Below are 16,363 nucleotides of genomic sequence, written 5' to 3' on the forward strand. Positions count from 1 at the left end.
CATCCTCTACGCCTAGAGGAGAGGAGATTTTACCATCAACATAGACAAAGGTTCTTTACTGTAAGAGCAGTGAGACTGTGCAACTCTCTGCCGCAGGAGGTTGTTATGGCAGACTCTATGTACGTGTTCAAGAGAGGCCTGGATGCCTTTCTGGAGAGCAAAAATATCACGGGTTATGGGGATAAAACATTTATTTAATTCTTAAAGGTTGGACTTTATGGACTTGCGTCTCCTTCCAGCCTTACATACTATGATTGACTTCTGCCGATGTTCATGGACAGTGACATCACTGGGGACCTCCAGCCTGCCGAGGAAAGTAAATGCTCAGAAGAGGCCGAGGGAGGGATGCAATAAGTTGCATCAGTTTGTCATTGGCTCTGAGGATCGTACGTGTCGCTCTGCAAGATGGAAAAACGCACTTTGTGTAAAACGAGCATGAAAAGATGTACACTGTTCAGACAAAGAGATTGCCTGCAATTCTGACCTCTGCTTGTACCTTTGCATTACGATCTTGTACCTCACTGCAATCTTGATTTTTCAACCCTCTTTGCCTAACCCTATACTCCAATACTGTTCTGTGCACAAACCCCCTGTTAAAGACCACTGCCCAGTTTTCACAAGCAATTTAGTGCAGGGCTAGCAAGAAGGCAGAGAAAGAGGCTGTTGGAAGTGATGGGGCCTTGACATAGTGCCAAACAGTTCTCTTAAAGGGGATGTGCAGGGTAGTAAAAAGGATGACCTATCCATAGGATAGATCACCAATAACTGATTAAAACAAGCAGCCATTCATTTAACTATGCAACTACGGATTGGTCACCAATATCATTATTCTGGAGAATTATTTCAACTAAATTTGCATCCAGTTCATAATGGTCAGTAGTTTACGTCATGGGAGACACATACAATGTGTTTTTTATCCAGAACACACAGAAAAAAAATATCACTTACAGCTGCCACACACAAGTCCGGATGACAACAAAGGTTGAATCCTACATCCAAATCCAGGACTTGCCTAGGATGTGCCTGTAAAGCACTATAGAATAGCCACAGCCAATTATGTTGAGACAAACCCTTATCATTTACAGCCAGTATGTATCTAGCCTTAAAGGAGAGAAACCCATGGTCCTCATAGGTGCTCTCTGTAGAGAAAGTACATTGTTGGCTCATCTACCAGGTTAGGGTTGGTATCAAAATAAACCAACGGTCTTTGGAACAAGTTACTATGTCTTAGAAACCTTTTTTGACCCTGGGCTGTGCCTGGTATTAGTTTACTCCCATGTACTTGAATTGGGTTATGAAGCCATAACAGAATCATTGACAAGACTAGTGCGGTCTGTGGGAAGGTGAAGTAGACCAGAAGAGTTCCCATTACCATTTGTGTCAGATCACAAAATTATTGTTAAAAAGTTCTTGTACAATTCTGTCATACATCAGTTTACAATGTGTGATTTATTTGGCAAATATCAAAATCTCTTGTGTTTGACAATCTTGCCTATTGTTGTCATTATTTATAAGTCTATTACTTAATCCATCAAAGTCTTATCCCTTCACTGAGTGAACATGTGGATCAGAAACTTGATGGAGACTACTTTTAAAAAAGAAAAGGCTGCTGCTCTCTACTCCCTCCTGAGAGATGCGCAGACCTTGTGATGCTAGCAGTAGATCTTTATGTCTGTACAGCAATGTGGATGCAGAAATGCATTGCAAAGTATAGCAGAGGAGGATGGTTCCTTCTGTTCCCCATCAGTTGCCTTTTAGTCTATTACTTTTCATCTATTTCTACTATATGGCTGAGCACCTCCGCCTCTCTTCATGAGCAGCCAGCATGATGACGGTTCTGATTCAATTAGCTCCCGAATCATTTATTAAAGAACACAATGCATCATGAGGTATAGATATAGGTAGGAGTTAGACCACACAAGCTTCTCTACTGCAAAGAAAGATTTTAGATACGAAAGGGAATGCAAAAAAAAAAAAAAAGAAAGAAAGAAAATGTAAGCGACATGTTTAAACTATTCCCAACCCGGATAAAAAGTGAAACATTTTACATTGAACATGAAACTTTATGGTCATGTTGCATACCAATCAAAATCTGCCAGTGTCCTTGAATCATACCAATATTTCAAAAGGCACGAAAGAAACAAAAACGTGAGGATTTTCCTTAAACTTCATTGCATATTTCTTAATACAGAAGACATGGGAGACATGTATTATTCTTTAATTTCTTAGGATTACAACAGATAAGCAGTGACATGGATGTTTACCCCTTCCCTCCTGCATTGCCCTCTGTTACGTCAGCTTTTCTCACTTTGCTTTCCCAGTTCATTCTCCAAAAGGGATTTCCAAGGTTACGGATTTGCAATGTTTGCTCAACACAAGACAAAACTAAACAATAGTTGTGAAGTATAAAAATGCAAACTGTGAATCGCGCCGTTCATTTTCATTCACAGGAAGTTTCAGGGTTGAAAAACATTTTTAAATCCTCCCTCTGTTTTTTCATGGTCTATCAATACCAATCTACCAATGATTTCTAATAAAAATAATAGAGAATACCCAAAGCAGACAAGAACATGGGCTGAACAAAAATTCTGTATAGTGTAGAGAAATACAGTACAAGCATCAATCTTAACCCTCTGGGGCGCTTACACTATTTAGAGTATGGCAACCATAAAACTAGAGGATTGGCATTTTACATTTTTCACCAGCAGGTTGTCCCATTAACTATGGTGGGGAAACCAGAATATAAAAATAACCCAAAAATGGCAACGTCTGCAGGGTGTAGTACAACCAGTCATAATATAGATTGTATTAATTTATAAAAAGTAGTGAAGAAGAAATCATGAGCTGTCAGAGAAGAGAACTCCGCTTGTTTAATGCATTGCTCTTCTTCAGCTCATCTACCGAGTGCCAAAAAAACTGTCAAAAACAGAATAGAGCCTGACAGGAGAATGACAAGTGATAAAATCTGAAGTCTATTATGTAACAGAATCCTAAGTATCTGGAATAAGTCTGTGACTCAACCTGGAAGGACAAAAAAAAAAAAAAAAAAAGCACGTCTAGAGAACAGTGGACATAACTTATTATAATATTGAGATATCCAAGGAGGTTGAGGCTCCTTCTCTTCAATGTAGTGATCATCTACCAAGCAACCCACCCAAGAATGAACAGATCATCTACCGGGATCATTGTTTGGTCATTGCCGATTCTTCTACTATGTAACAGTTATTCACATTCTTGAAATTCTTGTTTTGGAGCAAGGCTGCAGAGTGACCAATTAGATAACAAGTAAAAAAATGAAAACCCAAGCACTGCCTACATGGCTTACTTACATGGTACAAGCAGTCTGGAGTTTTGCTGCATGGCCTGCGACACGTGTCTGCTTAGCAACATAGAAACCATTTTTGTTCTGGAGGAAATCAGCAACTTTTAGTTTGATGTCCAATTATTCCTACAGGAAAAAAAAAAAAAGAAAACTAAAGTCAGACTTCAAAGTTATTATAAAAAGAACAGCACTATATATTGTGGGCAAAAATATTTTTTACTCTTTGCTTCATTGCATTGGCAAGAACAAAACAGTTATTTTCTTTGCTCATTAATGTACACGCTCTCCACCCATCTTGACAGCAAAAATATCTACATTTCTGTTTTTTTTCTAATTCATTAAACAAGAGAAACTGAAATATTACAAGGTCGTACCTATTCAGGCCCTTTTCTGACACACTCATTTTTAACTCACATGCAGTCCATTTCCTTCCAACCCTCCTTGCTATGATTCTACTCCTTCATTGGAGTCCAGCTGTGTTTAACTAAACTGATTAGGAAAGGCACACATCTGTCTCACATCTCACATGAGAATCATGAGGTCTAAAGAACTGCCCAAGGCTTTCAGAGACAGATTAGTGCCAAGCTACAGATTTGGCCAAGGTTAAAAAAGAATTTCTGCAGCATTTAAGGTTCCCAAGAGCACAGTAACCTCCATAATCCTTAAATGAAAGAAGTTTGGGACAATCCCAACTGTTCATTGACCTGGCCGTCTAGCCAAACTAAGCAATAGTGGGAGTAGAACCTTGGTAAGAGAGAAAAGATTACCCCAAGATCATTGTGACTGAGCTCCAGAGATGCAGTAGGAGATGGGAGAAAGCTCCACAAATTCAACTCTCTCTGCAGCCTCTACCAAAAGTCTGTCAACGGAAACCACTCCTCAGTGCTAGAAAAGAAAGCTGCATACAGTTTGCCAAAAAAACCACATAAAGGACTCACAGACTATGACAAATAATATTCTCTGGTCTAATGAGATGAAGATTGAACTTTTTGGTGTTAATTCTAAGCAGTATGTATGGAGAAATCCAGGTGCTACTCATCGCCTGCCAAACAGTGAAACGGTTGCAGCGTCATGCTATGGGGGCGTTTTTCAGATACAGGGACCGGAGGACTGGTTGCAATTGAAGGAAAGAGGATATCCTGGATGAAAACCTCTTCCAGAATGCTCTGGACCTTCCAACAAGACAATGACCCTAAGCACACAGCTAAAATAACAAAGCTACAGAACAACTCTGTGACCATTTTTGACTGGCCCAGCCAGAGCCCGGACCTAAGCCCGATTGAGCATCTCTGGAGAGACTTGAAAATGGCCTCCACCATCCAACCTGAGGGAATTGGAGAGAACCTGCAAGGAAAGAGGCAGAGGATCCCCAAATCCAGGTGTCTACTCAATACTGAGGAAAGGGTCTGAATACTTATGATCATGGGATATTTCAGGTTTTCTTGTCTTTAGAGACATAAAAAAAGATATTTTTGCTAATTTATTAGTCCTTGGGGTGCAGAGTGTACATTGATGAGAAGAGTGAGGAAGCAAGACCAAAAATATACTACAGAAACTATTATATCTGACATTGAGAAAACCCAGTCTACTGTTCTTAGCGACGTGCTGACATCCAAGTACACTCATAGTTACGATTTTGCCCAAAAGCTACATATACTAAATGCAAAGCAAGAGGATGGTGTGAGTGCACCCTATACCAACAGCATGTAATCTCAGGTTGCTTCTTTTTAATGGACATAAAAGTTAAGATTTAGATCTTGACACGTCAAAGGAAAACCAGAAGAGTCTTAGACATACAGGTATGATAATCCTGTTATGACGCATAGAGGATGTAGAAGAGCATGGGGGATGCAACATGTCACCCAACTGCTCATTGGGTGGATTTTGGATGTTGCCCTGTTGGATGACCTGACCCAGAACATGCCGAAGTGGACAGAAAAAAGAAACAAAACAATAAAAAAAAAAAACAAAAAAAAATTAATAAAATGATGACTTGTTTACAAGACAAGGAGCGGCAATTTACAAAATAGGAGCCTATAAGATCTTACTACTACATAAACAATTAAAAATGGGGGAGGGGTTTGTTTATATGTGAAATCTTGTCTCAAACCTGTCCTGCAGGATGACATCGGTGACAAAACAGAAAATTTGGAGTCCCTATGGCTGGATATAAAGGGAGGGGAAAAAAGAATAAAATATGACTAAGGGTTTGTTATAAGGCCCCAAATATAATGGAGGCCGCAGAGGAACTGCAGATAAGTCAAATGGATGCGGCTTCAAGATAAACAAGAAAAAAAAACAATGTGGCTAACTAGTCTTGTAAGGAAAAAACATGAAGGTAGCTATGAGGTGTTACAGGATTATAGGATTAAAATATAATTTTGTAAAAAGCTGATAAAAGCCGCAAGAATAGAGCCCGAGAAATATTGCCAAGTAGATCAAAAATAATCCTAAATTATTAAGTATATAAATGATAAGAAACTAAAAACAGGAAGTGTGGGGGAATAACATGGGGGTCATAGTGGAAGGAGATGAGTAAAAGGGCCAATCTACTGAATGTCGCCTTCTCGACTGTCTTTACTGAGGAAAACTCGATGTGGAATAATGTAAATGCTCTTTGGAATATCTACAGTTTAACCCAGGAAGAGGTACGGCGCCACCTCACAACGACCAAGATAGACAAACCACGGGGACCAGATGGCATACACACCCGAGTTTTGCATGAACTATGTACCGTGATAGACAAACCTTTATTTTTGATATTTGAAGATTCCCTTAGGACTGGTTATGTCCCACTGGAGTGGCACATAGCAAATGTGGTACTAATATACAAAAATGGCTCAAAAAGTGATCCTGGAAACTACAGACCTGTGAGTCTAACTTCTGTGGTGGGGAAAATATTTGTTAGAGATGCTATCCTGGAGTATCTCACTGTACATAACCTTATAACCCGGCATCAGCATGGGTTTATGAGAGATCGGTCCTGTCAGACTAATCAGATTGGCTTCTATGAGGAGGTAAGTAACAGACTGGACCTGGGGGAGGCTGTGGATGTTTTAGATCTGGACTACAACAATTGTTATGGCGGACTCTATGTACAAGTTTAGGAGAGGCCTGGATGCCTTTCTGGAGAGCAAAAATATCATGGATTATGGGGGAAAAAAACATTTGTTTAATTCTTAAAAGTTGGACTTGATGACTTGCGTCTTTTTCCAGCCTTATATACTAGGATACTATGAAAAGAAAGAAATATGGAAACATTCAGAAAATTAAAGAGCTTAAATGTTTCTATCGGAGAATTAACTGCAAAAGCGGAAATTTTACTCAACAAACTTTATCGTAAATTTAGTTGTAATGTGACTAACGATTGTTCAATTATCAACTAGTTTATAGCGAGTTATGGTTTTAATGCACCTGGCACTATTACAACGAGACAGAGTTCAGAAGATGACCCCAAGATACGGAGGACAAACAACGCAGTGTAAGAAACAGCTATAAAGATAATAAGAGGAGAAAAGGCAGCATATTATCAGTTATGTCCACATAGTCTGGGTCTGAGGATATCCTATAGAGAAAATCTGAGAAACAAGAAGGAGAATATGAAGAGTATGTATTATCTAGATAAACCTATCGTGGTGAGAATACAGCCTAAACTTTGTTACTAACAGTTGGGTCAGATGCTCCCATTTCCCATATCATGTGCCATAAATGTCTGACTTCTGAAAGTGTCAGCCTGAAGTTAGTCGGTGGGGGGGGGGGGGGGGGGGTCAAAATTAACAGCTTTCACCAAGTATTGGAACTCTATTGGAAAAAAAGACTCTAGTATAAAAAAAAGCACACAAGGCCCGTGAACCAAATCCAGCCCTTTGCTTTGTGTTATCCGGCCTGTCTCCCTGCCCATATGCTGCGCTAGACTAGGGCAGGGTACTCCAATGCTGCGGAACAATTTTTTGCGTTATTCATAGGAATATCGTTATGCATCAGTGTATTAGGAGATCACACACAAAGTGTACAAAAAAAAAATAAATAAATAACTCAAATAAAACGAACATGGCACAAAAATAATAAATTTAAGGTAGATAGAATTCTTCTTATAATTAGAACTTAGAATTATTAAATTATTATAATAAAAAACTCCCTTCAAAAGAACAAATACAACGCCTACTTTGGCATCTTACAATAGAGCTTCCGCGCACTTAGGAAAATGTACATAATATGTAAAAGTAGAAAAACTTATCATGTAAAATACTGCATTGCTGAAGCACATCATAGGCAATGACAGCAGCAGATCCACAAATGGACAGAGGAGTGGAGGAGAAGGAATCATTACTAGGCTGGAATCCCTCCGAGCATCCTCGTCTTCCGAGCATCAACAATCCCCGTCCACGTAACCAGAAAACAACCGCTTTGTATTCAGAACCAGTCGTCCGTTCTGGGCTATTTAACCAGGAACAACAAAATGGTCCACAATCACGCGGCAGGCGCTTGGAAAACACTGCGGCCTGGCGTCTGTAACAATGATTCAAGACGGAATATTTGAACGGAGATTACCTTTGTTTGTCGACTACGGTTAAATATTTGATGGGAAAACACAGCTTGAGGGTTAAGTTATAAGTGAAAAGTCTTAGAATAAAAAAAATAAACAGCGCAATAAAAGGATCATAGATAGCGGCTCTTGTCCTGCTAATAGCTAATAAATGCCCGGGAGGAGGATGTACTGCAATATATGGAAACAGATCTGGTTCCTTCTAGATCAAACAGGATATGTTCCATGAACACGGACATAGTGTGGAAGATTTGGCCCGGTAGAGACCGTGGTAGCGGGGTGCTGTAATGCAGTTCAAGACAGTGACACCAGGATACAGTCCAAACAGGTCTTGCCTGCGTTTATTGCAGCAAAATAAACCAGCCTTTACATTCAGGTATTTGAGTAAACAAACAAAAACCTACCCGTCAGGGTGTTAACTATACAAGTAGTCCACTAACTCACACTTATACAGAGATCACGTGGCTGCTCCAGACACAGAGGTCAGGGCTGTGTCCTCTCAGCCTCCTTCCACAGAGAGACAACAAACTCAACTCTGCTGAGTCATTTTATGCAGCCTCATTAGTCTGCACCCATCACCTGTGTCCAAGGTGCTGGACAAACCCACCTCAGCACTAAGGCCTTGCATAGAAGCAAAACCTAGGGGAAACATACCGCCCATCCACAGTTAACCCCTTCAGTGTCTCACATACCCTCCCCCTCTGTTTGACCCTGTGGGGACGAACACTTTTGGCCATCAGACAGTGGGTACGGGATAGGGCATCGGCATTCCCATGCAGCTTTCCTGCTCGATGTTCCACCGTGAATTTAAAATTCTGGAGCATGAGGAACCACCTTGTGACCCTGGCATTCCTCTCCTTGGCCTGACTCATCCAGGTTAGGGGAGAGTGATCAGTCACTAGTGTAAACTGCCGCCCTACCAAATAATACCTCAGGGATTCCAGAGCCCATTTGATCGCCAAGCACTCCCTCTCAACTATACTGTAGTTCTTTTCAGGAGGTGTGAGCTTGCGGCTCAGGAATGTTACAGGATGTTCCTCACCCCCCACTACTTGGGACAGGACAGCCCCCCAAGCCCACGTCAGAAGCGTCAGTCTGTACAATAAAGGTCTTGGTGAAGTTAGGGGTGATCAGTACCGGTCCCTCACACAAAACCGTCTTAAGTCGCTGAAACGCCCCCTCAGCCTCTTCACTCCACTTTACCATCACCGCCCTGCTACCCTTAGTCAGGTCAGTCAGGGGTGCCACTATTGTCGCAAAATCGGGGATAAATCGGCGATAATAGCCCACTATGCCCAGAAAAGCCCTCACTTGCTTCTTGCTCAAAGGTCGTGGCCACTGCTGGATCGCCTCTACTTTATTTACTTGGGGTTTGATGACCCCTCGCCCAATACGGTACCCCAGGTAACGGGCCTCTTCCAGACCCAGTGCACACTTTTGGGGGTTCGCTGTCAGCCCTGCTGCCCTCAGGGAGTCTACCACTGCTTGTACTTTGGCTAGATGACTCTCCCAGTCGTTACTATAGACTATGATGTCATCCAAGTAGGCCGAGGCATAACTCCGGTGAGGTTTTAGCACGAGATCCATTAACCTATGGAATGTGGCGGGAGCCCCATGTAGCCCAAAGGGGAGTACCACGTACTGAAAAAGCCCATCAGGGGTAACAAAAGCGGTCTTCTCTTTAGCCCTGTCAGTCAGGGGTACCTGCCAATACCCTTTCGTCAGGTCAAGGGTGGAGAAGAATCTAGCCTGTCCAAGTCGTTCTATCAACTCGTCAACCCTGGGCATGGGATAGGAGTCAAATTTGGACACCTCGTTCAACTTCCTAAAATCATTGCAGAACCGTAGGGAACCATCAGGTTTGGGAATCAACACAATAGGACTCGACCAGTCACTTTTAGATTCCTCGATAACCCCCAGGTCTAACATCTGCCTGACTTCTTCGGATATGGCAAGCCGGCGCGCTTCAGGGACCCGGTAGGGTTTTTGGTGTACCCGGATGTGGGGTTCGGTTATGATGTCATGCTTGATGACTGAAGTACGTCCCGGTAACTTAGAGAACACATCCACATTTCGGAGCACAAACTCCTTCGCTTCCTGAATCTGGGCCCTGGAGAGGGACTCCGAGATCCGTACTTCAGGCACCTTGGCATCGGGTACACCTACCTCCGGTGTCCCCTTCTTGGAGACAGACGCCTTCTCTACTCCCATGGCCATCAGGGATTCTCTTTCCCTCCATGGCTTTAGGAGGTTCACGTGGTATATCTGTTCGGGTTTCCTCCTCCCCGGCTGAGATACCCTGTAGGTTACCTTCCCCACTCTCTCCATGACCTCATATGGTCCTTGCCATTTGGCCAGGAACTTGCTCTCCACGGTGGGCACCAGAACTAGCACTCTGTCGCCTGGGTTAAAGGTCCTGAGTCTGGCTGACCTATTGTAGACCCTAGACTGGGCTTCTTGTGCCCTTGTCATGTGCTCCTTTACAAGGGGCATTACCGCCGCTATGCGGTCCTGCATAAGGGAGACGTGTTCTATCACACTACGGTGGGGAGTCCTCTCCTGTTCCCAGGTCTCCTTGGCTACATCCAAAAGCCCAAGTGGGGAACGGCCATATAACAGCTCAAATGGTGAGAAACCCGTGGAGGACTGGGGAACTTCCCGTATGGCAAACATCAAATAGGGCAACAAACAATCCCAGTCCTTCCCATCTTTGCTGACCACCCTCTTAAGCATCCCCTTCAAGGTCTTATTAAACCTCTCGACCAGGCCATCTGTCTGAGGATGATACACAGAGGTGCGGAGCTGTTTTACCTGTAGTAACTTGCACATCTCCTTCATTACCCTAGACATGAATGGGGTACCCTGGTCAGTCAAGATTTCCTTGGGGAGGCCTGTGCGGGAGAACACCTGGAACAGCTCCCTAGCAATATTTTTGGAGGAGGTGTTCCTTAATGGAATCGCCTCGGGATACCGCGTAGCGTAGTCCAGGATAACTAGGATGTATTGGTGCCCCCTGGAGGATTTGACTATGGGGCCAACCAGATCCATTGCAATCCGTTCAAAGGGCACTTCTATGATTGGTAGGGGGACCAAAGGACTCCTGAAGTGGGAGACCGGGGCAGTAAGTTGGCACTCAGGGCAGGAGCTACAATACCGGTTTACCTCCTCCCACACCCCGGGCCAGAAAAATCGCTGCAGGATCCTCTCTCGGGTCTTCTCAGCACCTAAGTGCCCTCCCAGCACATGTTTGTGTGCCAACTCTAGCACCAGCCTATGGTGAGATTGGGGTACTACCAGTTGCTCAACCTCCTCACCCCGTATCTGGTCGACCCTGTACAACAGTTCCCCAATAATCACCATTCGGGGGTATATTTTATCAGCCCCTGGTATTTGGAGTACCCCATTTATCACCTTAACATTCTCCCGTGCCTTAACCAAGGTAGGGTCCTGTAGCTGTGCAGCCCCAAAATTTTCACGGGAAATCTCAAGGTCCAGCATGTCGGCCACCTCCTAGTGGCCCTCGACCTCACCAGCTAGGACCTCTAGGGGAGAGAATTCATCACATGGGGTCACCCCTACTGCTGGTGTGGGTACATCGGCCTCAAAGGGTTCAGGGGCCAAGGCCGGACATACCTGATGTCCATTATCTGCAACAGCACCTGAGGTGGGTCTTCGTCTCCAGAGGTCCCAAAACACCGGTAAGTCTCTGCCGATAATAGCCTCATGAAAAAGGGTCCCCACCACCCCCACTTCATGGGTAACAGTACCACAAGGGGTGTGTAGGTTGATGACAGCAGTGGGATATTCGCGAGTTTCCCCATGTATACACAACACTCCCACTCTCCGCCCACTGTATAGTCCCGGATCAACCAAAGTTCCCCGCACCAGGGTGACCAGACTCCCCGAGTCTAGCAAGGCTTCCACTGTGTGATCACCGATTGTGACCATGCATACTTGGGGTTCTGCATCCGTGACTGACTCAGCCGCCAGAACTGGCCGGGCAAACAGCGACACTCGCCGGGTCTGGTTGCAGTCCATTGGCTCCACTGACAGTGGACAGTTGGCAGCAATATGGCCCATTTCATGGCACCGATAGCACTGGATACGGCCATGACCTCTGTCACGAGCCTCACTGGGTTTCTGGGTATCCACGCCCCCCAATGAACCCCCTCCCAACCTGACATGTCTCCCCTTTTCCACAGTAGCAGTCTTACCAGCTGGTTTGGTGACCCTGTCACTGGCACTGCTTCGTGTCGGAGAGGTAAGTAGAAGGTCCTCCGTAGCCCGATACCTCTCTACTAGGGACACAAGCTCCTCAGCTTTTGTGGGACCGGCCTGTCCAACCCACCGCTGGAGCCGAGAGGGCAGAGAACGGGTGAATTTGTCGAGGACCACTCTCTCTACCATCTGTGCTGGGGTGCAGTCCTTTGGTTGTAGCCACTTCCGGACAAGATGGATCAGGTCATGCATTTGGGAGCGTGGGGGTAATTTTTCTGAGTAAGCCCACTGGTGGACCCGGCTGGAGCGAACTTGAATGGTGACCCCAAGACGAGCCAGAATCTCCGCCTTTAGCTGGGGGTACTTACGGGCCTCCGTTTCACTCAGGTCGTAGTAAGCCTTCTGCGACTCGCCGGTCAGGAACGGTGCCAGGACATCTGCCCACTGCTCAGCCGGTAACACCTCTCGCTCAGCTACTCGCTCAAACACTGTGAGATACGCCTCCACGTCGTCGGTCGTCGCCATTTTTTGTAAAGCCTCTTGTACTGCAGCCCGTGCGGAACGCTGGACAACCGGGTACCCTTGTAGACCAGTATGGGACCCCTCAGTAGTCGTCGCTTGCTGTGCTGCCATAATGCCAGAAAACTTCTCCATCATCAGCTGGAACATGGCTCGGGACTCTTCCTGCTGCTGGCGGGACCTCTCCTCCTGCAGCTGGAACATGGCTTGCTGCTGGCGGGACCTCTCCTCCTGCTGCTGGAGCATGGCTTGCTGCAGCTGCCGATTAGCCAGGGACTCTTCTTGCAGGTATTTAATAAAGTCCTCCATCTTGGCTTTATCCTGCACTTTCACCCAGGCCATGCAATGTTGCAGGATGTAGCAAGCCCTTCAGGTGTATGTCTTTTGAACTGCCCGCAATCCGAAGCACCATATGTGGAAGATTTTGCCCGGTAGAGACCGTGGTAGCGGGGTGCTGTAATGCAGTTCAAGACAGTGACACCAGGATACAGTCCAAACAGGTCTTGCCTGCGTTTATTGCAGCAAAATAAACCAGCCTTTACATTCAGGTATTTGAGTAAACAAACAAAAACCTACCCGTCAGGGTGTTAACTATACAAGTAGTCCACTAACTCACACTTATACAGAGATCACGTGGCTGCTCCAGACACAGAGGTCAGGGCTGTGTCCTCTCAGCCTCCTTCCACAGAGAGACAACAAACTCAACTCTGCTGAGTCATTTTATGCAGCCTCATTAGTCTGCACCCATCACCTGTGTCCAAGGTGCTGGACAAACCCACCTCAGCACTAAGGCCTTGCATAGAAGCAAAACCTAGGGGAAACATACCGCCCATCCACAGTTAACCCCTTCAGTGTCTCACAATATATAAAGTAGGTCACAGCAACCTCTTATCAGTAATTACAAATGTGGCTGTAATACAGAAGGGAGAGTAATACAATAAAACCAAGGAGAGTAAGTAAAGACTAAAGAATGTCATCATGGCTGTAAATTACTTTAATTGTAATGACTCCAGTAATGACTATTGTGAAGACCCCAAAAAATATACTTCCTATATCCGAAATGGTTAAACCCTTTAAAGGGAACCTGTCACCAGGGACCTCATTTTCACCATAGACAGGTTACAGAAGCCCATTACCCCTGCAGTGCACATATGCCTTTCTGCTTTCTCTAAGCATTTGCATGACAATATAATTGTGTGTTATAACTTACCTTGCACTCTGGCAGAATCCTCTGTGTAGTCCCAGGGGTTGAGCTTTGGTTTGGATGCATATATATATATATATATATATATATATATATATATATATATATATATATATATATAAAAACTGACTCGTCTGTGCTGCTCACTCCTCAGCCCCACCTTTGTACTCCTGTATAGCTCCTCCCTGTGAGCTCTGTGAAAGAGCAGGAGGGAGGAGCTGTACAGGAGCACAAAGATGGGGGATGAGTGCTGAGCAGTCTGCAGCACATGCTGTTTTTTGAAATGCATCCAAACCAAAGGCGACCCCTGGGACTATACTGAGGATTCGTTCAGTGTACAAGGTAAGTTATAACACACAACTATATTGTTATTCAAATGCTTAGAGGAAGTAGAAAGGCAGATTTTAATGCAGCTGTAATGGGCTTCTGTAACCTGTCTTTACTGAAAATGAGGACCCTGTTGTCAGATTCCTTTTAAGGAGCACATCATTAATTTTTTTTCTTTCTTTGCATTTCCATTTTTCATTCCCAGTCTTTAAAAATGTATCAATTTTTCAGTTTACAGGGCAGTTTTTTCTGCCTCACAAATTGTACAGCATTTCATATTCCATGTCGGATCCTGGGAAGCTGGGAAAAAAAACACTACAACTTTAAATTTTTTCCTTGGGGATCACGGGGATACAAAATCTATATAGGTTTTATTATGTTTTAATAAGTTTTAAAATATTAAAACCTTTTCGTACATAGAATGTGTTTCATCTATGTATCAGCTGTCAGGCAACAGGGGTAGTGGACCCACTGGACCACTGCGGACAACGAAGTAAGCCGACACCTGGGAGCGGAGTCTAAGTGGTACCGGTTTTCACCAGAACCGGAACAAGCTTACTCTAAGGCACAAGGCAGGAAGACCCAGCAGGGGACACAGGAAGGGGCTGACTATTTAACAGAATTGACAGCCGGCCAGTGCCAATTAGCGGTGCACTGGCCCTTTAAAGTTTACAGAGCTGGCACCCGCACCCTAGGAGGCGGGGATGTAGGCGCCAAGCCGCAGGAGATGCTGCTGGAAGCAAGAGAGGTAAATGAGGCAGAGGGGCACACAGAGGCAAACAGGTGCGCCTCTGGTTACGAGCCCTGGGGCAATTGTGCTTCATTTAAATGAAGTTTAACTTAAATTTTATGAGTAAGTTTAATGATCAGAGCTCCTAATAAAGATATTTCTATTGGGAACTACCCAGCATGTGATGTGATCTAATGAAAGACAACTAATAAGCCTGCGTAATCTGTGCCCTATATAAAGGAATTATTATTATTATGCCAACTAATAGGAGGTGCAAAGTTACACAATGAAGCAACACAATACCTGTCACAGCCGCGCAAAACCTGAAAACATCGGAAAATCTGACGACCTTTAGTAAATAAGCCCCAACATGTAGTATTTTGATAAAATTGCCCCATGGGTTTTTTTTTTTTTTTTAACTCGCCATTTAGTAATTTATACAATTGCACAGGGTGCGTTCACACGTTGCAGATAAAACTGCATCGCAATTAGTTTTGAGGTGGTTTTAGGTGCAGTTTTGTCAATTGAACAGGTGAAAGACATGAACTGAACGAGTGAATTTGATTTTGAAGTAGAAACCTGCTCCACAAATGTCATTCACTCGTTCAGTTCATGTCTTTCACCCGCTCAATTGACAAAACTGCACCTAAAACCACCTCAAAACTAATTGCGATGCAGTTTTAACTGCAACGTGTGAACGCACCCTCATTCTGGACTTCAACAAGTCCAATAAGTACCGTAGTCCTAAATAAAATGACTGACTACTACTTTTAAAATGTATATTCCTACAGTGATGACTATACCAATTGACTCCCAAGCCAATATTTAAGGGCCTCTACCACCAGGATAAAAGGCTGTATGCAAATGAGCCTGAGGGGCTCTAGGCTTTATTAACAACTATGGAACTTGGATCTCCACAGGCTCATTTACATATAGCCCTTCATCCTGGTGGTAGAAAGTTAAACCATATCCCTTTAAATAGGCCATCAGAAGTATTAGCACCTTCGTCCTAGTTCTTTAAAACATTTACAACTATACACAGACATGAACCAGCAGATTCAGCAATAAGAAACAAAATAAAGCAATTTTATAGCAGCTCCCTGGCAATTATTCAGCTTATTATACAATAAACCTAAAGTTATTGCTGACTACCAGCCTAAGAAATTCTAACCCAGCAGATCACATGTCAGATAGTCTGTGACCAACGGTTTTTTTTCACAAAGTTTTACTCATTCACGTTATTCACGTTGCTCCTATAATTTCCACATATTCTGCAGCACTCTACAGATACCGCTATAAAATTTTTTCCTTTGCCATTAACTTGTTTTCCATCACTCATAATGCTCCCTGTCCGTTATTATTCCATAGAAAGTCAATCCACACATCAGTATCTATAAGGATATGTGGTCGATTTAGTGCCCCAAAGCGCCCCGACAGGTTCCATTTAAATTCTTTAATATAATGCCAAATTGTGGTTCAAGTTATTAGAGATATGTG

The 16,363-nt window shown here is 43.9% G+C and overlaps 1 protein-coding gene across 3 annotated transcripts in view; it reads right to left on the minus strand.

Moving 5' to 3' along the window:
- The window catches only part of ABAT (4-aminobutyrate aminotransferase), a 91,752-nt gene that overhangs the window by 51,573 nt on the left and 23,816 nt on the right, over window positions 1–16,363 (minus strand). For all 3 annotated transcript variants that reach the window (XM_072120760.1, XM_072120759.1, XM_072120761.1), the window contains exon 2: window positions 3,330–3,448. In XM_072120760.1, the coding sequence (XP_071976861.1) occupies window positions 3,330–3,399 (70 nt within the window). In that variant the 5' untranslated portion in view covers window positions 3,400–3,448. The remainder of the gene's footprint in view (window positions 1–3,329; window positions 3,449–16,363) is intronic.

The sequence above is a fragment of the Engystomops pustulosus genome, chromosome 8, assembly GCF_040894005.1.
Source record: "Engystomops pustulosus chromosome 8, aEngPut4.maternal, whole genome shotgun sequence".
Classification (NCBI taxonomy): Eukaryota; Metazoa; Chordata; class Amphibia; order Anura; family Leptodactylidae; genus Engystomops; species Engystomops pustulosus.